At 38.5% G+C, this 23,342-nt stretch overlaps 1 protein-coding gene across 1 annotated transcript in view; it reads right to left on the bottom strand.

The window, feature by feature from the left end:
* Positions 1-1,404: 1,404 nt before the first annotated feature.
* LOC119793340 overlaps positions 1,405-23,342 on the bottom strand; it is a 269,987-nt gene continuing 248,049 nt past the window's right edge. The window contains exons 11-15 of the mRNA XM_038300477.1: positions 20,194-20,311; positions 13,766-14,086; positions 8,100-8,307; positions 6,688-7,177; positions 1,405-3,007 (exon numbers count right to left, since the gene is read on the bottom strand). Of these exons, the coding sequence (XP_038156405.1) occupies positions 2,009-3,007; positions 6,688-7,177; positions 8,100-8,307; positions 13,766-14,086; positions 20,194-20,311 (2,136 nt within the window). The 3' untranslated portion in view covers positions 1,405-2,008. The remainder of the gene's footprint in view (positions 3,008-6,687; positions 7,178-8,099; positions 8,308-13,765; positions 14,087-20,193; positions 20,312-23,342) is intronic.

Here is a 23,342-nt window from a genome sequence, read left to right as displayed (position 1 = left end):
CCTGAGTAAAAAAAACAAAAAAAAGTGTTTTCTTTTTTTAACAGTAGCTACGTTTACATGGACACAAATAATCGGATTGAAGGCCTGATCAGATCAAAAATGTTTCATGTAAACATGTCAGACTGAAGATTCTAATCCGATTCGGTCCGATCGGATATAAATTTTATTCCGAAAGAGAGAGGTGGTTTTTGCCGATCGCCATTCTGATTGGCGTCCATGTAAACACCCATTCGGATCTAAAGAGTAAAATAATCTTCACTGCGCATGTGTGCGACGTCAGCGTGACGTTTTTCCGCCTTGTCAACAACAGGAAACCACCGGTCGCTCTCGCTCTCGCTGTGAACAACATGGCGGGAGGAGTCTAGGAACGCCGACTTATACACTCAAGTTCATTTAAAGCTGCAGGAAGCAGAATTTATCTTTTCTCTCTCCACAGCCCACTCGCTCTCCCACGCCGGTTCAATCGCTCATTCTCTACATTTTCTCTTGTACATTTCGCTGCCAAGCGCTTTTTTCCTCCTCTCTCCTTTTTTCTTTCCATCGTTTGTCAGGCCTCCCAAAAACCAGACGCAGACAGAACTGCCAAGTTTGGCAGGAAGTTCTGCGCATGCTTAAAAGATTTAATCTGATCCAACGCTTGGTACATGTATACACACGTCATGATCGGATCATTTCATTTAGTGTCCATGTAAACGGAGATTTTGAATTTCCGATCAACCAAGGTTTGGATCGGATCGGGGAAATTTTGCGCATGTAAACGTAGCTAATGTTCTATTCTCCCTCTACTTTCTAAGTATGAAACACTCTAAATTGGTGTATCTATTAAAACATTATTAAGACACAGATTTGAAGTTGCAATGTGACAAAACGTAAAAGTTAGAAGGGGACTGAATCCTTTTTGAGGTACTGTAGACGGGCTGGCTTTAGTACAATCAATGTTTTTCCCTATTCAGTCATTTTTGTTGGGAGGTGTTGGGTGTAAAATCTCTGTAAACATATCAACACTCGACTACAAAAGGTTGGGAGCGTGAAATGGATGGGGGTGTTGGGTGGGTGTGGAATAACAGCCCGAGATCATTTAAATTTTTCACAATGTCTGTTTTCCTCGTGAGCTGAAAGGAGGGGTTGGAATCTTTGTGGGATTTAAATGATTAATCATTTTCATTTGGAATGGAGTATCAAGCTGAATTATTCACTTTTCTGTCCCAGCAGATGGAATAAAAAGTAATAGTTTTCTGTACAATCACTTCACTTAAAAGATCCTTTCTGACACTATACATTCCTGCCATTCCACTCCTCCTAAATCCTGGATCCTTCCAGCCACTTTGTTTTTTTCATTTTCTATCTCCCACTGCACATCACTCCGAGCCCGGCGCCTGGGTAGCACTTTGTCTCATCTTTAAATTGTCCCTGGGTATTTTGATTTTTAATCCACATCTTTCTTTTTTTTTTTTACAAATTAGTTTATTTCCTCACACTTGCGATCAAGCAGACCGGTATTCTAAATAATGCACTTGTTCTTACACAGCCATACTTTTTCTCTCTCAGACCTACATGACAATGCACACACACACCCAGAAACACAAACAACAAGAAGCATCCCTCGTTCTCCTTGTTTTCCTGCTAATTCTCATTCCATACGTGCGGGCTGAATTAAATTGAGTCTGGGATGTTTGGGTTGTTTTTCTTTGTCCAGAGTGTTTAACAAATTGTTGCTGCCCCAAGCCGATGCAGCATCCACATTGTCTCAGTATCTGTGCTCAACCATATCAGCGCTTCAACACTTATTGCTTTGAATTACATCAATCACTCCCTCTCCTGCCCTCAAATTCTCCATCCTCCCGTGGCTCATTTTTCTCTGTCTCTTTTTATTACTTTGCCTCTTCATCTTTCTCTCCTTTAACTTCTCCTCACATTATTCTACCTCTAGTTGCCTTTTCATCACCTTCCCAGTCCTTCCCTTCCTCATCGCCTTTTTTGCCCCCACTGATTACCCTATTTGCTCCCCTCAATCTTTTCCCTCTTGTCCGACCTCCCCATTCTCCTTTTTCTCTTTATTTTCAGACTCTTCCTTCTGCTCTCTCTCCTTTTTGGCAATTTGTTCAACTTTTTCCTGGTCTTCTTTAGTTTTTTCTTTGCTTTTAAAGAGCTGAGCTAGTTTCTGGAACTGAGGACCCCAGTTTTCAAGCCCCACACCCCAATCCTCCTTTTCTCCATCGCTTTCCAGTGAGCTCAGTGACCCCGCTCTGGATCCAGTCCCCTCCAGGCCATACACCTGCACTGAGTCATACGGCGGCTGAGAAGGGTCAAAAGTGACCTGGGCTAGACGTAGCCGTAGAAACTCACCCACCCTCAGTGCCAAGGAGGGACCACCGGGCCCCTGTGACCCTCTTGTTGCTTCCATTCCAGGGACCCAGCCGGGCCCGTAATTCACAACTCCTCCAAATGTCCCCCTTGGCTGGCCTGGGAAGGGTAAAAGCTGGGGGCTCATGTCCCTCCTTCCCAGAACGTATCCTCCCAAACCCATTTGCTCACGCCATTCCCCAATAAATCCAGCTGCCTCTGGGAAGACAGGTGGGTTTCCAGTCACTGGGATTCCTCCATTCTCCCTGTCTGGTCGTGACACAACAAAGTTGCTTCCCATTTCCAGTCCTCCTCTTCCCAGGCTGCTGGTGTAGTCCCTCTGTCCAGATACCTCCCCGTGGAGAACAGTGGCGTAGTTGCGTCCACTTACTGATTGTCCATCTCTGGAAGCCAGCCCATTCCCGATTCCTCTTCCCTCATCCCCTCCTCCTTCGCTTCCTCCACCTTCCCCGCTCAGGTCGTGCTCAGGCAGGCCAGAGCTGGTGCGTTTTGGGGACAGGCCGGACCTGGAGGCCCTACGTCCAGCCAAGGGGAGGGTAGCTGAGTCACAAACCCATCCTCCCGCGGTGGGACCCTGGCCCATCAGGGAGCCAGATCGAGTCATAACCAGGCTGTGTTCCCTAGGCAAAGTCTCAGACTGCACCTGGAGGGAAAGTATGCGAGCATTAGTGGTCTCAGTTCTTGTGTGGGGTTTAGGGTGAGGATGTGGTTACACTCAAACTATAAAAACAGCAGAGTGATGACATAACACCCTAATGATGGAAACAGACAGTTGTCTTCAAAATACCAAACTTTTAAAGACTCAAAGGCCCCGTCCACACGAAGTCAAAACGAACACGAAACGCTATTATTTTCCAGAACGTTTGTCGTAAAGACTGAGACGTAAAATAAATGTGATCGTCCTCACGAATGCATGAAAACACTGCAAAATGTATGCCAGGCCTGTAAGTGGCGCTGTCGTGCCAAAGCAAAAATAGGCGACAAAATGTTGGGCATGCGCACTAATATTTATACATGGTTGCCCTGCGGGTCCATTTTCGTGGTTCAGTCAAATTCAGGTGCTGAACTATGTCGTCGATATTGCTCTGTTCTTCCTGGAGATATTCCAGAAGAAGAAGATTCTGTTGTAAGCCCGACAGCAGGGTGAGTAGCATGAGCAGCAACCATTCAACACAGTACGGCGCCATTGTTGTTGTGATACTGTGTCGCGCATGCGTGTTTAGAGGCGACGCTATGACGCATGCGTGTAAAAAAAAAAATGCGGTAAGAGCTTAAAGATGGAAACGCTAAACGGCGTTTCAAAATCTTCCCACTCTGAAGGCTGAATAAAAAAAAGATTGTTTACAGACCCCCGAAACGCCGGCTTCGTATGGATGAGAGGCTGGTTTGGTGAAAAATGTGTGCGTTTAGGCCAGGGTTCGGCTTCGTGTGGACGGGGCCAAAGAGTCCTCTGTTCCGTTTTCAAAATTTTAAACATTAGCTTACATATGTGTTTGCCAGATATTTCTACAGAGATCAGGCTGTTTTATTATCTATCCTAAATAACGGACTGCAAAAAAACAAAGGAATTAAAACGGATTTAAAACGCCAAGATTTAAAGAAGTAAGAAACAAGAATTAACTGATGCATTAATGGAGACAGCTGTCAGATGACAGTAATAATGAACATCTGAAATACATGGAAACACTTTTTATTAATTTTTTCAATAAATTATAATTAAAATGTCATCTTCTAGATCTTTGTGATATGCATAGAAACCACAGGGAAGAGCATTAGGAAATACTGATAAAACGGGTTGATATGACAAAAGGGAAAACTGAACCAAAAGGAAGAGAGTGGAAGAGAAACGGGAAAATCATAGATATTAATTGAACACTCGAATAAGGAAACACTGCACTGTGAATGGAAGACGGAGTGCGAAGTGACAGCGAGGTAGAACATTTGAAAATTAAATAAAGCAAGGACCAGCGAGGTGCGCTATAACTTAATAAATAAAAGAAGACACAAAGATGAACAATGGGGTATAAATGTGCTGATATATCTGAGCTTTCAACGTCTCCCACCATTGTCCTGCTCAGTTCTGCTGATTTACAGACACTAAAAAGCCTTAATGTGGGAGGACTGCAATTATCTAGCATATTAAGTCCAATGGAAACTTAACAATTCCTTTATATTTGCTTAATTACTTTCTAACATATCATTTGCTCATACAATAGAATAATTAAGTCACTTATTCAACTTTAATTACAATTCCATTGCAGCCATCTATCATTAGTCAAGCAAATTATTTAAATTTATTTTATGATTCAGTGCAACATCTACCTCTTTTTTTTTTCTTCTCATAATATCCAGCTCCCCATCTGTCCACATATTTCACTTTTCTCCAGTGCAGAATGCCAGTTTCACACTAGATGATCAAGCATGCATGATTTGCCCAATAAACACCAGAGGATAATTAGATGAAGAATTGAAGTACATTTTGAAAACTTGTACCAAAGTACTTTTTTTTATGTGATTTTAATCAGTTTATTCTTTAAAACCCAATACAAATTGACCTAACACATAAAATGCATTGTGTTAACTGAGTTCAGAGCTAATCGTGTTCAGATTGAAGCTCTATCAGCCATACTGGAGTGAATTGCAAAGGTACCCATCACGCCCCTGAACAAATTAACTTTTATCCCATGCAGGCAAAAAAACGTTCAATGTGTTTTAATGAAACTTGAGTTGGCACATCAAAATAAAGTAGTAGTTAAAATACAATTTAAAAATGGGGCATGCTTTTGTACTCAGATTTAAATAAATCCTTATTGTTTTGCTAAATTTAGGACAAATTAATAACTAGATCTGCCTGGTTTTATCTGACCAGACAACCTTAATGCTGTGTTCCCTGTGAGAATTGTGCCAAACTTTGTTGTTAAGACTTATGGTATCAAGGTTTACAACTGTACTACACTCTAACTTTGGATGCCGAATTGAACAGTGATTTATATAACAGGGTTCTTACAGCATAAGGCAAGTTAAATTCAAGACTTTTTAAGACTTTTTAATGCCACTTGAAATAAAAATTTAAGACCAAATTCACAAGAAACACAAGAAAAACCTGCTTGCGACAACTTTACCCAAAGGTTTATTTTAACATAAACCACTGCACTAATGTTTCAAATTTTGAAAAGCTTCCCATACATGAAGAAAGCTAAAAACACACAAATGTCAGATATATTTTAACAATTATTTAACTAAATTCACAAACTTTGTTTTAGCAGGGAACAAAACAAATCAGTTTTAAAGCCACAACATAACCAGTGCTAGGTCTTTTTTGCAGCTATTTTTCTTTGTAACGTTTTCTTAGTATGTTTAATTTTGTAATAAGTGGAAGTGTTGCAGAGACAAGGGTGGAACAAAACTGAGAAATACCGGCTGTTTCTCGGTAAATCGATTTTGACGCTTTGTTTCGTGCTTTGCATGTGACTCCACTGCCTTAATTCCCATCGTTCCGAGCTTGAATGACTTCTTGCACAAAATCCACTGAGTCTCATGTATGTTCATTGGTTTTAGCCATGGAGAAAACTCTTGGCTGGAGCCAATTTTCGTCACATTTACACTTGTTCATATTTTCCAGACAAAAAGTAAATGGCACATCTCCCAAATGTCCCAGCCGCAGCAACTCTTTTATTGGTTCCGTTATCGGGACGGAACCAATAATGGCGAGCCATTTTTTTTTTTAAATAAAGAAAAAATAAAAAATTGTCAATTATAACGTTTTTTTTTAGATTCCAAAAATAAATCGTAATAAAAATAACCCTATTTATGATGTTTTAAAAAATTAAGACCTACGAAAGACTGATTTAAGACATTTTGATACCAATTAAGGCCTTAGTTTTATTTTTAAGAATTCAATGCCTTTTAAGACTTTTCAAGGACCCGCGGGAACCCTGTATAATGTCCATCATTTAGAATATTGTTTGAGCATCCCAACTATCCCTGATTGAAAAGCTGGATTCACAGGTAGCCTCTTCTGACTATACCTGGGTGACGTTTAAAAGCAACTGTTGCATTGGATTTTATCTAAAGGTCATAGAGTAAATGATAAAAAAAAAAACACTAATCTGAAAATGATACAAACTATGCATCACTTTTTTCACATCTCAACTATGCCCTACTTGGTTGTGTCAGTCTATTGTAGAATAAAAAAAGAAAAACAAAACAAGCTTGCGTGTTGTTGAATGAGATAATGAGAAAAACTTTAAGATATTTCACTGAGGCACTACAAATTTTACAAAATTCCTTTTTTGAACAAAAGTGGCATTATTTTATCCTTACCCAGTCCAGATCCTGACTTTGATTATTTTTGTCCTCATTACTTCCGTCCATACAGCTGCTACCAGGCCCCGTCCCTCCTCCTCTCTCCTGACTGTTGCTAGTCCTCGGTGTCCCTCCGTCCGACGTGCTTACTGCACTTTGGGGCGCTGTCCCATCACGGCTGCCAGTGCGACTGCCTGTTCGGCTCCCTGTGCTGAGGTCTGTAGGAGCTATGTACATTGCCCCCGACTCCATTGGTCCCACCATTGCGCCTTGGTTCTGGATAACCAGGGAGTGGTCCGGCTGGCCTCCGGGAATACGGTACGCCAACTCAGTCAGGCCTGGATCAAAGGTTCCACCTGGTGTACGGTGGAGAACCGGGAGGGTGTGGCTGCTGTAACACAGGCGACCATAAAGGGGGCCTCCTGGTGCCGTGTAGTTGTGGTCCACACCTGGGTTCTGGGGCCAGCCGTAGTTGCGAGCCTTGTCAGGACCATGCTGGGTATAACGCCTGGGAAACAAGCAGTTAAATAATTTATGGCAATTACGAGGAATACGTTTTCTAACTACAATCGAAGCAGGATGGGTTTTATTCATATTAACGACAGTGCTTTCCTAAAACTACCCTTCCTGCATACGATTGTCTACAGCTTGCATAAGAACCCAACTTACAGTAGATCAGTCACTGATACATTAAGTGCTTTAAAACACAAAGCCTAAATCAAAAGCAAACACTACCTGTTCAAGTATGCTTATATAGTGCATTATTTCAAAAGCTTTGCAAGACTTTAATCAAAATAAAAAATAATTTTAAGGATGGATAAAGGTTGGATGGCTTTTTCCATGTCCATTTACATTAGGGTTCGTTTTTTGAAGTTCTTCATCAACAACAATAAAAACTAAACAAAGAATTGTTGCAGTGATGTTGCACTATGTTGCATTGCCTTTTTCTATTTGTTTTTGTTTTCATGTTATTTTGTCCATGCCTATAAAATGAGAGAAGCAATTTTTGATAAATTGCAGGCACTCTTTGTACTTGTTTTATAGCCGCTCCATATGGCCTGCATGAATTTGGGAGCTAATTATTAGTCCAAAGGCAATAACAACATTTCACAGCAGCATCAAAGTGGGTGCAAACAACCCTCTGATGTAGCACAACTTAAACGAGCTTTAGCAAAATGGACAGAACAAAGTGCTCTCCAGGGACTGCCGCGCTTGATAGCCTTCTGTTTCAGTGTTTTGATCAGGGATTGATTATGACCTGGGAGCACTGGCTTAATCGGTTGCTTAAGTGGATCGCTTCAGTTCTGAGTGAGATAGAAGCATTTCCTCTTACCTTCTGTGTTGCCTTTGGTTTGCAATGTGAGACCAGCTTTGAGGTTTTATGAAAATGAACATGTAAGAGCAGATGTAAAGAAATTCAGCCTACTTACACATTCCTGCTGTCTAGGGTGCGATAGCCCCGTGAGCGGGAGCTGTGAGGAGCGCTCTGGAGAGCAGCAATATCAAAGGCGGCCGTGTCGGCCTCCCCTCCGCCCTCATCATCATACGTTATGATGTTCTCCCGCACGTCATCCTCCTCCAAAGGTGACAGGGAGTCCCTCTTTTGACGCCGCAGCGACAGTGAGAGGGCGCTCACTGCTGCAGAGGGGACAGAAATGAAAGACATTAAAGCACGGGGGGGACAAATTGAGAAAAAAAAGGAGAAAGATGAACAATGCAGAATGTGCAAAGTCTCAAGGGAAATAAAGGAAGACAGGTGGAGGACAGAGAGAGTGAGTGAGAAAAATTCATGTGGACAAAAAGGTGAAATTCTCAAAGACAAAGAGAATACAGAAGAGGCCTTAGGTTAGAAGGCTGGTCTATCCTATCAGCAGACTGCATGCCTTTATTCTATAATTGACTTTGAGCTCTAGCTGGGCAAATGGATACCTTACTCTCTCATGACTCTGTGACTCTTACTCCATATTCTTCATGCACAGAGATGCATTTGACCCTGAGCTGTGGCAACGAGGCAAGCCATGGAAGCTCATTTACACGTGTTCAGCAGGGATACCTGTGGCTACATTTAACCATTGTGCATGCTTTATAATTTAAACTGAACTATAATTACCTGAGTAACAGAGGCAATGATACTATACATGTAACTGTAGGGCAATAATGTGATAAAAAAATAATAAAAAACTACAGTGAACAGTTTAATGGGCTTCAGTATCAAGGGGATAATCCTCCTTTGAGATAAAACACAAACATTTCAGCCTGAAATTCCCTCACTAGTTTGAGTTTTGCCTGATTCCAATGTAATGATGAACAGTAAAACAGGTTATAAAAAAAAAAAAACGTTTTAAATGATAGTGTATTATTTTTAAAATAGGGGTGGTGCATGGAATTCCAAGAAAATAAATATGGTATCAATCAATGTTGTATAGTTTGTATCACTTTGTGCATGTGCAGTCAATAGGGAGAGGGGAACCCCAACTGCTTGATGCTGAGAATAGGGAAAGTGGTTTTGAGCTCTCCATGGGTCTGATCTGGAATTTATATCACAGATCAGGTCTTAAAAGTGACATAATAGAAGAGATGGTTGAGGCCCCGTTGAAGTTTGAAAAACAGACCAAATAGGTTCATTGATGAGCAAATAATTGAAAAAGTCACTATCCAGAGCTATGTTGTGTAAAATGATGTCATGCCAGACATGTTCACAAGTCATTTTTTGCAAGTCCAAGTCAAGTCTCAAGTCTTGAGAAGGCCTGTCACAATTATCAATTAATCACACAATAAATTCTAATCACTCGATTAATTAAAATAAGTGCAATAATTTGCATGCTTGCTTGTTTCTCCTTGTGTTTTCATCTCCATCACTGAGACGGAAGCAACAATTTTCTTACAGTATTTACCAAACATTTGTGGTTACAACTTTTTCTAGTTTTAGGAGTAAATGTCTGCTCTTTTATTTTTAAGTGAAAATGAGGGCTGTGGGAAAAAAAAAACAATCACAATCCTGCTTTTTATTAATACATATGAAGTTAGCAACTACAACAGATAAAGAAAACCCCTAAATAAATACCAAAATAACAATTCTTTCATAAAAGAAACATTGTGGCAATAACTTTTTGTAACTTAATGCCCTGGAACAGACAGAACCGACTTGGCGGGCAGTATTTTAAATTCAATTCAGGTTATTTATTTAGTGCCAATTCACAACATATTTTTCCTCTACGACTGCCATGAAGTTTTTAAAGCTTGGCTTGTCGATCATGCATGCATGCGCACGGGCGCGCGGGCATATATGTCACGTAGCGTTGCGTCGGTGACGTCAGTGCTACGTGACAGTTTTACAGCCCCTCTGCCTTATTTTATTTTTTTTTTTAACCTCTGTTGTGTGCGGGTAAGGCAAGCGGCGATCAGTCAAGTTAGTAAAACAAAAAACACTTAAAAATTAAATATTGTTCACAAGTCAGAAATCACGAGTCTAAGTCGAGTCTGAAGTCCTTCAAATGCAAGTCTAAGTCGAGTCTAAAGTCATTAAATATGCGACTTAAGTGCGACTCGAGTACGAGTCACAAACTCGAGTCCCCATCTCTGTGTCATGCAACAGTATCTTATTGATGTTTTGGTCAACAATAATGGCACACACATTTTATACGGCAGCATTGTTTTAAGAACAAAAATCACGAGAAGCTATTTTATGAGTGAACATATTTTTTATACATTTCAACTGCTTTTCAATATTGTAATTCCTGTGTTGCTTTAAAAGACACTTTACCTAATTTTGCGCTGACAGATAGTAGTATCTGAGTAAATTTATGAAAGGATTGTGTCTAAAAGAGATCACTTGTAGCAAATATACACTTTTGTATTCTGGAAAAAGATAATTCACACTTCCAAGTATAATTAGCATTCTGATATAGATGCATAATTTTTCAGCAGTTTCCACTCCTGTACCATCAGTCTACACTTACATACCATTACCTAAAAAATCAGAGCCCTGGCATGCGATCTAAGTGTTTCATGCTAGGGTTATTTGAGCATTGACATAATTGGCAGAAAAAGGTCATGCACCTGTTTCTCTGCCGTTAAAATATGTAATAAAGGGCTGATCATGGGTACTGCTATGTTGTTTTACATTTTTAAAACCTTAATCTGGTGTCTTGTCACATATGTTCTAAAGTTAGGAGACAATGGAAGCTAGGGAAAGGGGTTTAACAAGAAGAGAATTATTATACCATTATATGTCCACATGAGCCTTGTGGGTGTCTTGTAGGCGTTTAAGCTTCAGTATTAAGTTAATCTGGTGTCATGATATCGTCAGAATTTGTTTTATTTAATTTCTATGGGTGAAATCCAATGATCCACGCTCAAAAATATTACAGCCATCCATAATAACATGCAGCATATGTTTTCACACCATGCTGAGTTCATACGCAAAAAGAGCTCTCATGTTTCAGAGGTTGTTTATGCAAGTTGAACATTTTTAATCATCAGTAAGAATCCTTATGCAATTATGGTAAAAACATCTATGAGAAAATGTGGCATTTTTTCTAAGCCCTGGTTTTAACCTTTTACAGCATAGGAAAACATTATACTGTCACTATTTATATAATACAGCATAAACCTTTACCTAATCTAGTTCATTCTCTATTAAAGCCACCTTGCATGATCACCTTCATGCCATGTTACATTTGTTTTGATAAAACCATCTTTTTCCAGAATGAAAAATGAGTCTAACAAACAGGGTATGAGTAGTAATCCAGCAGGCTGCGAAGAACTGACAATGATGTTGGCCATGAGCCAAGGCCTTCTCTAAGACTCAGCATCATGAGACTGAGCAGAGGCATTTGATCAAGCTGCTACAAAAACCGGCGAACCCAGATAATCACTCGGTAATGTTCTGTTAGCTCTGATTGGAGCTGACCTTGCCAAGGGAAATACGTAGGTTAAATCTGAAAGAAAACAAACCCAGCTATTGAGTAGATGTGGCTGAGAAATATTTACACTGCTGCTTTTATTGATTTCCAGATGCAGATTTGGCAACCGGGAAGTTGATGCGGTTAAAATACCCGACTAAAAAGCAATTACTCAGCATTTTATTAGTCGATTAGCACTGAAATGAAAATGATATCCCTTCATTTTGCTGTACAACCGTCAATAAAGTTATATCAAGAAAGGATTTCTCCAAGACAGGATTAGGATTGTCCCATTTGTATTGCTAAATTATGATTTAATCATAGATGAGTTTTTTCTATAATTCTAATTAAAAGAAAAGTATTTCTGGAAAGTCCATATAATGTTTTTATTTTTTCAAGTTTTGGCATACTGACCAGAGACACACCTCTAGATGTTTTTAAAGGTAATAGCTCAACCAGACTTCCTTTAGTGGCATTATGGGTAAATGGAAAGAAATCATTCAATATTTAAGAAAGAAAATGTGGACTTCTTTAGGAGGTGTGGATCCTTAGGTTAAATTCCCAGAAGTCTAAAAAGGCTATTTTCATTGGTCAAACAATCCAAAACAGGTGTAAAAAAACAAAACAACTAAAATAATTCTGAAAGGTGCGTATTAACCCCAGAACATAAGTACACAAGTAAGGCAAATTTTGAAAATACTGGGTGATGCTGGTAAGAGAAAGTTATTATTGAGTGAAACCAGTCTTTTACAGACATATGCAAAAAGGAAACTCATAGAGAGAGAAGCAAAATTGCAGGTTTAACTTTGGTTGCCAGATAGTAGGAAAGCTTGTAGCCGTGAGATCACCATCCCGAATATAAATTATGGGTTGGCAGCATCAGGATGTTGGGTGTGTTACTCAAAGAGGAATTGGTGATCTTTTTCAAAATGGATGACTAATAAGCAATTGACAATATGTAGAAATGTTAAAGTAACATTACAAAACATCAGCTAGCACATTAAAACGTGCAACAAATTTACAGTGACCTTTCTAAATCAGTTAAAAAGCTGCACATGGAGAAAAAACGTTCAGACTCTCCCCTCTGGCAGGAGACTGCCGTCCATTACAATCAAAACGTCTCACCACAAAAACAGCTTTTTCACACCTGCAGCTAGCCTCATTAACACAGCACACAGTGACAAGGCCTGTGTGTACTGCAGCACCTTATGCCTCATGCATGTCAAACACTTATTTGAAAATAAAGTTTCTGTTTCTGAAAATCACCATTTTAGACCAGCCAGCACAAAGCCCTGATCTCAGTCAAATAGCAAATTTGCTGGTAGAGCTGAAGAAAACTGTGTAAGCAAGACATTCTAAAAAACTGACTCTGTTACATGGGGTCTTTAAAAGGAATGGGACAAACTTCCAGAAAGCTATTGTGAAACAACACATTCCCACCCCCAACTTGTGAAATATTAATGCTTGTACAAGCCCGTGTAGACGTGGGTACAGTTTACCCTAATCATTTACTGACACGCAGGGTGCATGACAGGTTACCCTAAAACAAAAAAAAACCCTGGTATACATGTTTAACATAAAGCTAATAACAATAAGAAGGCTAAAATTCCAAAAAAGTAAAACAAAAAACAACCCACTGGACTTCAAGTTTGAAGACGTTTTGCTTGCCATCTTGGAAGCTTTTTCAATTCAAAATAGTAGTTTTTTAATTGCATTTTTAAAAAAAAAATACTTTTTTGGAAGGACTGTGGCCTGGATGACTGAGAATCTTCACCTGCAAGGCTAAACTTGTAAAAAACTGTTCATCATAGGTCATGTGTATCAAATGATACAATGTCCACAACCTGTAATTTATCCTGGGCATCAATAAATGACTAAAGGGGTGCCGACCTTGTGTCAGTAAGTGACGCACAGGCGGGTTTGACCAAACGCGAGTTGGGAAAGAGAACGTTGTGCTGAATGGTTGAATCCAAAGAATAATCTGAGCCAAAAAATGCAGTTCCAACAATACCAATTTTAAGCAAATGTATTTAAAAATGTTTAACTCTTCTTTAGCCAATGTACATATTTAAAAGAGCGTAAAAGAGCTTAGAGAGTATCAGTGTGACGATTGAGGGTTTTTGCATCTCTCGCATGGTGTGTGTATTTACATAAACTTCACAGAATTACATTTTATGTAACAAGATATTTACCCAGTAGAGTAGCAACACATGCAAGGATAGCCAGAAGTGCTGCAGTGCTGAGCCCTGGGGAGGGCAACATGGACTGCTGTGGAAGACACACTGCCTCTCTTTCCCAGTCCCACTCTCCCTCCGTCTGTTTATCCTTTTCTTTTTCCTCAGCGCGGGCCCCACCCCTTAGGCAGGGACAGACAGACACAGTGACCGTGCCTGTGCTAGTGAGACCCGACGTCCCGTCCCTCAGGATGAGGGGAATGTAAAGTGTTAACGTGGAGGATGGGGATCGGGATAAAGGCTGGAGCTGTGACAGAAGCACCAGGCTGGCTGTGGGTCCTGTAGGAGATATAAGACAGAAAGAAACGTATTATCAATCAGCTGTTGAATGCCTGTTCTAATTTTCCATTTGGTGTGCTACATCAAAGCAGGCTTCATCAGAAAATTATGCTCTAAAATCAGAGCCCTCATGTTTGCAAAACTGTGATCTTACTAAGCTGCTGATTGCTTCAAAACATAGAAATTAAACTGGTGGAAATGTTAAACTTTTGTTTCATTTAAGACTACCATTAACATCTTGCATAACTTTCAAACGTTTAGCAACAAGCTACACTTCTTCAAACAAGAATGCTTCTGATATAATGTTAATGATATGGTGCTCCAACCTCTCTTCTATTTTAGGCATATTTCAAGATTCTTTACAGGCAGAGATTTTAAATAGATGTGAAAGAAAAAAAAAATCATCTAACTTTGCTGCCTTGGAATGTCGATGATTAAGGGTTTGTGTAGAATGAACCATTAAAAACATTTTATTTACCAATAGACTATTTCCTTTAAGAGAAATAGTCTTTCCTCTACCATCTGACCTGCCAAATCATGAAAGCCAACTTGTTCCGTGACTGGAGTAAGTAAAGAACTTAAAAATCTTGAATCCTGATCCTAAGAAAGAAATAATTATCATACATAGGGATAGACTGTCACAAGAACAACCTGGTCTTGCAAAGGTTAATGCAAACCATTCCATTTTTGGTCTGGGTGTACATCATTCTGCTGACACTGCAACCACTGTCATCATTGGAAACAAGAGGTTGCACTGGATGTCCCAGTAGGATTTCCCAACTTTCATTTTGGGACAACCTAGAGTATGAGCTAAACAAGAAGATACTGTATGTCACAAAAACAAAAAAAACAGTCCTTTATCTTTTTTTGATTCCACTTTAAAAGTATAGAAGGCGATCATTTACTTCCGGGTGGATCATCTAAATAAGTGGTTCTCCTAATTCTCAATTGTTCTTGTGATATGTTAACTTAAGGCCGTCCTACGTGCTCGCCCCGTTAGCTATGTTTTTCCGTGCATGCGCACCCTCGGGTGTATATGTGCGGTGAGCTAAGGTTTCACAATACCTTTAAAGACTTTTAAATTTGTTGTCTGTCATGAAATTTCAACAGCGTACATTGAAGTTTGTAGTAATGTGATAAAATGTACAAGAATGGTAACGTTTAGGAATAGCTTTGTAAGGACCTACTGTAAGGTTTCCACATGTACAAACATGATTAATGTTTTAAAATGATAACTTACATGTTATCATGAGAATCTGGAATATAATGCAAGTGTATTGAAATAGCTCCCCTATTGTTTAAGAAATAGATCTAATATCCATGATAATATGCATTGAGGATGTTTTTAGATATTCCCATGTCGAATAATGAAGGCCTAGAGATAATGCTCTAAGATGAAAGGACGCATGGAAATTCTCTATCAACATGAGTGGCAATGTGAAGTTGAAGCACCATGAAAAAGGTGATAATCCCGACTCTTCTATGTGATCAAAATCACACATCAGATCTTTCTCCTCTGTAACAAAGCAAATAATGAGGCACATTTTTTGACAAGCTGCCCATATGGGAACGAACATGATCTTATTGTTCCTCTGTTCTGCTGTTGGATGACACATAAAAGAAGACTTTGAAACAGAACGTCAGTGGAATTATCCTCCTGATCCATGATCCATCACTATGTTCTAATCAAGCAGGGGACAAAAAGCTGTTCAAAAAAAGTTTCAGTCATTGTTTTACACAGACCCACATGTCCAAATCTGCCACCAAGACTTAAATGCAACATGAGTTAAAGCTTTATAATTTAAAAAAAAAAAAAAAAAAAAACATAGTGTCTGGATTGTATTATTGGGAAGCAAATTGAAAGTTTTGGAAATGTGCCCTTTCAGATTTATTTTGTTGTGAGCCTAAAATGGATTTCTCCATCCAGAGCTTTAAGGGCGGTGGTGCCCCAGAGGAAAAAAAAAAAACAGGAAACACATGATGCATTCAGGCCCAGTTGTTAATATGTCTACTGTTCCGATTTCTTTTCCATTTCCTGTAATTATTGGTTATTATCGATGATTAAGGTGACAAGTTTTCCGAACTCCAATCCGGGGTTATTTCCAGCTCATAGATAGAAATAAATACATTTCATAAAAATCAAAATAGGAAATGGGGACAGTGTTTAAATAATCAAGTGTAAAATAGAGGAATGCACCACTTCTATTTCCTAAGATTAGTAAAATTAATCAATCGATGTTGTTTATGAATGCCATCTGGTCATTCAGTCTGCTCTGTCTTCTTCTCTTGTGAGCAACATAACATTACAGGCCATTTTGCATCAATACAGAGTCTGTGGGAATTTCCCTCTTTTCCCATTTCCAAAAATGTAAATCAAACTTTTTTATATATATAAAAATTTAAAAACATATAGTTTTTTCCCTACATAATGACAGCTATAAAATGAAACGAGCTCCAGTTGTTTATACTGTATCCTGGACAGCTGCAGTGCATTGGGGAGTCTCCAGCAGCCTGTATTAAAATCTGTGTCAATGTTAAAAAAGTTTAGTTAGATTTTTTTATTTAGATTAAATTACAACCATTAAAAGATCTATATAAATTTTGATCATTCTCATTAGCAGCTTGAAGCAGCCACACCAAAAATACATGTTTTGTCATTGCATGTATAGATGACTGAAAAATAAGTTCTCAGGGCTAGGATGAAAATAATCTGTCCTTTAAAAAGGTTATAGTGAAACTTAATAAGAATACATTTACAATCCTAAACCTATTTTCTATCCATGTGTACATAGATAAAGCTGTGCTTATTGTTTTAAAGAAGCTGTTATTAATTTAATACGATGTAAATGTAAAGATTAAAGTTCATGTAGAGTTTTCACTTTCTGATAATGTTCTTTTTTAGAAATTTTACTATAAAAATGTTGAAAATGTAAATGATACTCTTCAGTATCATTTACAATATCATTGTCTTTCATGGGTCCCAAATTCCTGGCAGCGCCCCTGAGCTGACTTCTGTTTGTTCTGTGTTTTACTCTTCTAAGTAAATTTTTTCTTCCATCTCTTCAACTGATCTTCTCATCAGTGTTCCCATTTTCCTCCGCTCTCATTCAATCTTCTTTCTATCAGTGTTCTAATCTTCTTCCTCTCCTATCAATCTAACACTAATCTAAAACAGGGACAATCAAAATCCCTTCCAAACACATATAATCTCATTCTACAAATTATGTTTATTATTATGGTAGTGATTATTATTATTATTGTTGTTGTTATCTTACCTGGTTAAATACTAAAAAGGGTAATCACCACAACATTTGGAGCTACAAGTAGAAACAACATAACAAATGAACATTAAACCGGTGGTTATCTCTTCCTCCATCATTCAAATCATGCAGATCTGGTCTTATTCAGTTTTCTTTTTACTGTCTCTTTTTTTTTATGAGAAACTTTCATATATTCAAACTGGGAGGTAGAAAACTAGACATAAGCCTGGAAGTCTAAATCACAACAATAAAACAGCAAAACAGCTAATAACACTACCTACAATAACAAACTATCTGAAGATATGAACTAAAGGTCACCATTCAGTTCTAAAAACATCTTTAGATGAACCCTTGTTGATCCCTGGAGAGCCATCGAACCTAATTAGTGCCGTACAAAGAGTTCAGTCATTCTGTTTAATTTTATCTGAGTCAATTTACTAATGCCAGCTGCAGCCAATATTCTGTCTTACTTTTTTTTTTTTATTAGCTAGGTTTATAATACATTTCCGGTCCTCATCTTTATTAAAACAAGACACATCAAAGCCCTTTTTCTTTATTAACCTGAGCACGAACCAAACATTTATCACAATGCTCAGCAAATCAAATGAACGGATTAACCCACTGCTCCTCATCTATACATTAACAGCTGGCAATCAGCTAGCTAACAGCTGTTTCTGCTTGCATCGTGCTCGTGCGCTTTTTCTACCGTAATATGCTGCATTTTTCCCTCTCATTCATAAAACAATTAAATCTGGGACATTTCCAGGGACAACTTTATCCAGGGACAGGTAGTCCAAAAGGGGGACTGTCCCGGGAAATCGGGGACGTCTGGTCACCGTATTGCTTATGTTGTAAGAACAACTGCCCTAAGGGTTTCAATATTTCTGGTATGGTGTTATACTAGTTCATTCATCTGTATTTCTTTCTTACTCTATTACCTTATTTTTTTTCCCCTTGTATACACATTTATTCTTTTTGGTCATTAGTTGTCTTTTTATCATTAATCATTTCTTTGTATCTTATTTTAGTTCCCTCTGTGTTAGTGTCCCTCTATCAGTTTCCCCTCTTCTGTTGTGTCTCAGCTGCTCCACATAATCCCCGATTAAACCATCTATATCAAATTTTAGTCCCTTTCTTGTTGTTCTTTGATGGCATCTTCCACCACAATCCTTTTCCTTGCCTTTTGCCACTGTCCAAATCAATTTCCATTAATACTGTATTTTCTGGACTAAGAGGGCACCTCACGATAAGCCACAGCCACTACATTTTTTGAAAACACTGGAAAAGTGCATATTTAAGCTGCACCGACCTATAAGACGCTGATATGTACTGAAGTGTCTCCCACTAAACCTTCAGAGGGAGTTCTACATATAGCCCATAGAATAGGGATAAAGAACAATGCTAGCTCTTGTTAGCTTGTTGGCTCGCAGCAGTAAGAGTTTCCACTAAAAGATGGGGTTTCTTTGTTTTTTTTATTTCAGTTTTGTCTTTGGTTCAGCAGGTTTAAAGTGAAAAATAAATGTCAAAATGCGTAAATCTGTAACATTTGTTCTCCGTCGTGCCTGCTGCTAGCATGTTGTACTGAATGAAAATTATCCCCTTATTCTTCATTTAAAACTATGACTTCCCCCTTTTATAGTTGGGAAAAATCCAAAGAAAAGCCGCACTTTCTTATAAACTGCATGGTTCACAGTGTGGGGCAAAAGTAGCGGCTTATTGTCCGGAAAATACTGTACTTATTTCATAATATTGCAATTAAATAACATCTATACATTAAATTGTCATATATAATTTGAGCTAAATTCTCTGAATAAACAACAATACATAGTGTGCTTATTTTTCCACATTTCTAATTTTATTACGTATACTTAAAAAAAGATGGAAGCAAAAAATGTAATTCCTATAAAGGAATGATACCTAGCAACTGGTTTGGAAACATGAAATTACAGAGGGTCAAAGTCAGAGCTAAAGAAGTTAATGTGGACACATTAAGTTGATTGATGATGACCTCAAGTTCATTGGAGAGGTTGCCTAAGATAATGACCAACAATTTTAGACTGAATAGAGTACATTGTGATACATGAAAGCTTCACAACTTATTTTTTAGAAAAAACCCAAAGACAGGGACAAGTACGTGTACGTGGCTTTACACTTTCAATCTCACCACAGTGTTCTAGAATTGGAAAAACAGATCCCTATAAGGACGGAAGTACAGGAAAAGGAACACAAACAAATCACGAAAGAGTGTTAAACTTGTGGATACCCTAATTGAGCATATATAAAGCTATCCAGAATTTTCATAAAACACTTAACTAAGTCTAAAGAAAGAAAAAGAAGAGAAAGAAAGTGGTCCATCATTAGAAACTGCAAAACAAAAGTTCAGTGGTGTGGTATGAGCTTTCCAATGCAGCAAAGAATGATCTAAACTCCAGCAAAAATATCATTAGATGAACTCAAAGAGTTTTTTTCACATGCATTTTTAGGAAACAGTAAATGAACATGAACGTTGTGAGGAGATGAATGCAGGGGAAACAGGAAAGCAAACTCATTGACTGAACTAAAAAGAAAGAAGGATAATAATGCAGAACAAAGAAACTGCCAGAGTTGGTCGATGGATTGCTGAAGAGTCAGAAGCAGAAAACGAGACGAGGGACTTAGAAAAAAACAGAATTGAGATAAAGGTACAGAGATGAAGAATACATAAATAAACACGGTAGAGAATCTCTGAAAAAAAAAACAACTGGTGGGATTTAAGGTCTTACGGAATACAGAGATGCTGTCTGCCAGAAAGCAGAATAAGAAAGAAGCAAGAAGAGGGCACCAAGGGGGTAAAGACTGAATACCTACCACCACTATCTCTGACGCTGAAGTTGAGGGCAACGCCGGATTCTGGAGGGATGCTGAAATACACGGTGCTGTCATTGCCTCCCTCATCTTTATCAATCGCCCTCAACACCTGCACCACCTGAAACAAAGCGATAAAAAGCAGAAGAGTCTGGGTGAGGGGTGGGTATTAATAAAAGTATGTGTATGGTGTGAAGAGGATATGCGTGGGGAGCAGAGAAAACAAATGAAAAGCGATGGAAAAACACTTCACAGAGACTGCTTTTAGCATTGAACCATTAGCTGATGTCAGCAGGAATCATAACAAGCCAATTAGTATGAAGACACAAGCGAGCAGTGTCTGATACACCAAATAAATAACTGCATTTGATGTGAATCAGCTTTTCCAAATACAGTGAAGTGTGGCTTTCAATTTAGTAAGAGCATCTTCACTGGAAATAGTAACAAAATTAATCTAAAAGAAATCTCCTGCGGCCCGTGCGTGACGGGTAATTTCTTTTTAATGAAAAACTCGGCTTGTCATTATGCAATATGTTTTTTTCAGGAATGCTTTCGAGTAGTAGTCACAAGGCAGGGATGAATGGAGATGCATGTTCTATGAGTTAGTCAGCGTCTCCAGGCCTTTTCAAGAATCCCTGTGTTCAGTCCCACTACTTTATCGGCTTCTGGTGTGAATATTCAAAGGCGTTTTTGTCTAATGACTTGTCAAGCCGAGACACGAACACGCAACTTTAACAGAGTGAAAGACATCATAATCTTTCTGAATTGTCTCCCACTTGCTCAAATAACAATATACACAGACACAAACACGAGTATCACACATAAATCAATGCCATTGCCACAAAATCACAGATTTAGTGGCGAAACAACAAAGACTCAAGCAGAGCAATGAAAACAGCAGCCAAAACAACAGATGGGCCAAGACACCAAATTATAGAGATGGAGCCAGCGTGGAATACAGAAGATAGAGGGGAGAACATAAAAACAGTGGGAGCAAAAGGCTGGCTTCCACAGAGACACTGAGGATGGAAGACAAGATTTCTATAATTGAGATGGGATCGAGTAAGAAAACCGTGATGCGGAAAAATAGACAAGAAGACAAATAAAGCATGAAGGATAGTGGAAAGGAGGGAGGTAGTTAAGGAGAAAACTGGGTTTAATTACACCGGAAATAGCTGCTGTATTTGGATAACAGGCCAGGGAAGATTGACCTTCCTTTACATGCAACTTTGTATAACCAAACTTTGGATACTTTACAATTATTTGTACTGTAGTTAAAAGCCTTTTTCTTTTACTTACCCTTTTTTCCAGTTTTAGATAAGTCAGAACAGTGAGGTTCTGCGTTGTTCATATTAAGAAATTGACATACTGCAGATATTTTCATAGTAATTGGTAAAACTGGCTTTTAAACAATGACAAAAAAAAAAAATTGGATATTCAGATCGCTTCTCACAGTATATTAGCTCCCAGTTATTTCTTTTTCCTGAAAGACCTGCTGTCTGTAGGCCGCCTTATATCACAAACTCCTTTTCTTCCTTGCCCACAAATTTTAAATGGGATTATCCTCAATGATTTATCATGGGTACTCCTAAACAATAACAATTACGTCCTTCAGCCACAGTATAACCAATTTGGCAATATGATAAGGTCATTGTCCCCTTGGAAGACCCATTTGTGTCCAAGGTGGGAATACTTTGGACACAAATTAACATCCTGTACAGTGTCTTGTGAAGGTGCTTCAATATTTCTGCAAAAAGTCCTTTCCTTCCCTCTGATTCTATCTGTTTTGTAAAGTAACAATCCTTGTTCCCAAATACAAAAGCATGTGTTTTTCAATATCAAGGTCTTTGGTCTTGAGCCTAGCAGCAAAATGTTATCTGGCCTGAATGTATTTCGACTTCTTTGTCTAAGTGTTTTTCAGTCAGCTCAGGGAGTTCATGAACTACCTAACCTGGTAAGCCAGTTTGATAAGGTAGAAGATTTAGGTTTAGTTCTACACATTTTTAATCCCAAACTGCTCAATCAAATCTGTTCAGGGAAAGGAGGAACAATTAGCAGACCCTTCTGAGGTGATTGGGCGAAGCAACACCAAGAGCCCAACTATCCAAAGTTTTGTTTTAGCCAATCACAGTAACAATCGAAAATGTCAGCAGACACCATGAGAAACTACAGAAACATACAATTGTAATGCACAGCTATATTTTCTATCTAATCAATCCTACTTTAATGTGATTGGTCGACCAGTTTTGGGTCGATCTCAAAGGGAAAGTGATTCAAAGGGATGCTCAACTATTTTAAGTATTCAGCTTGCACACAATATTACTTGATAACCATACTTAGTACAAAATATTCTTCACTTGTGCACTAAGAATCTGCCTCTTTCCTAGACAGCATGAAGGCTGGAAGTTCACATGGGTGTTTTAATGGATATAGGTAGCACCCTCAGGCTCCAGAAGGTCGGATCGGGAGGATTTCATTCAGACTGATCTCTTCCTTTATTAATATGATGCAAGAAGTTGTGGCATCAGCACCAGCTTTATTGTAGCCCATACATTATTGAATCAAAAGGTCCTACTAACCAGATTAAATAATGTTTGGGTGTTTTATTTCTATCTGCTCCCAAGTTCTCTTCACTCTTCGGGGGCACGCAATTAATATGTAGTACAGTGATTGGGATGCATGGCTGTGTTAAATGGCATAATGTAAACCTTGCTCATTTACGCAGTCAGTATACACTGGAAAAACAACCTAGAAATAAATTTCTTACATTGAGTGTATTTACCCTTAATTTGAGTAGGTAAATGAGACAGTTTGCCAGTGGAATGAGTATTTTTACTCTTAAAACAAGATAATTGTATAACATGCACTTGAAATTAGACAATGCAATTGTGCTTTCTTATTTTAAGTGTAAATTGTCTTTTTCCATTGGCAAAATGTCTCTTTTACATCCTCAATCCAAGAACAAATACACTTATTTTAAGAAAATAATGACTTATCTAGATTTAGATTTTTCCCAGTGTAGGCCTATGCCACGCTATTTTGTGTCTCTTTCATGCTGCCACCATGTTTGACTTTTGTCTCTCTTTTCTTCTTCATATTTCTGTAATATACGTTTTTGTCCCTCACAGGAGAAATGTGGCACTCTCGCTTCT

This window comes from Cyprinodon tularosa, unplaced genomic scaffold (assembly GCF_016077235.1).
Source record: "Cyprinodon tularosa strain WSP-4 unplaced genomic scaffold, ASM1607723v1 ctg45, whole genome shotgun sequence".
Lineage (NCBI taxonomy): Eukaryota > Metazoa > Chordata > Actinopteri > Cyprinodontiformes > Cyprinodontidae > Cyprinodon > Cyprinodon tularosa.
This window is presented reverse-complemented; position numbering and strand designations above follow the sequence as displayed.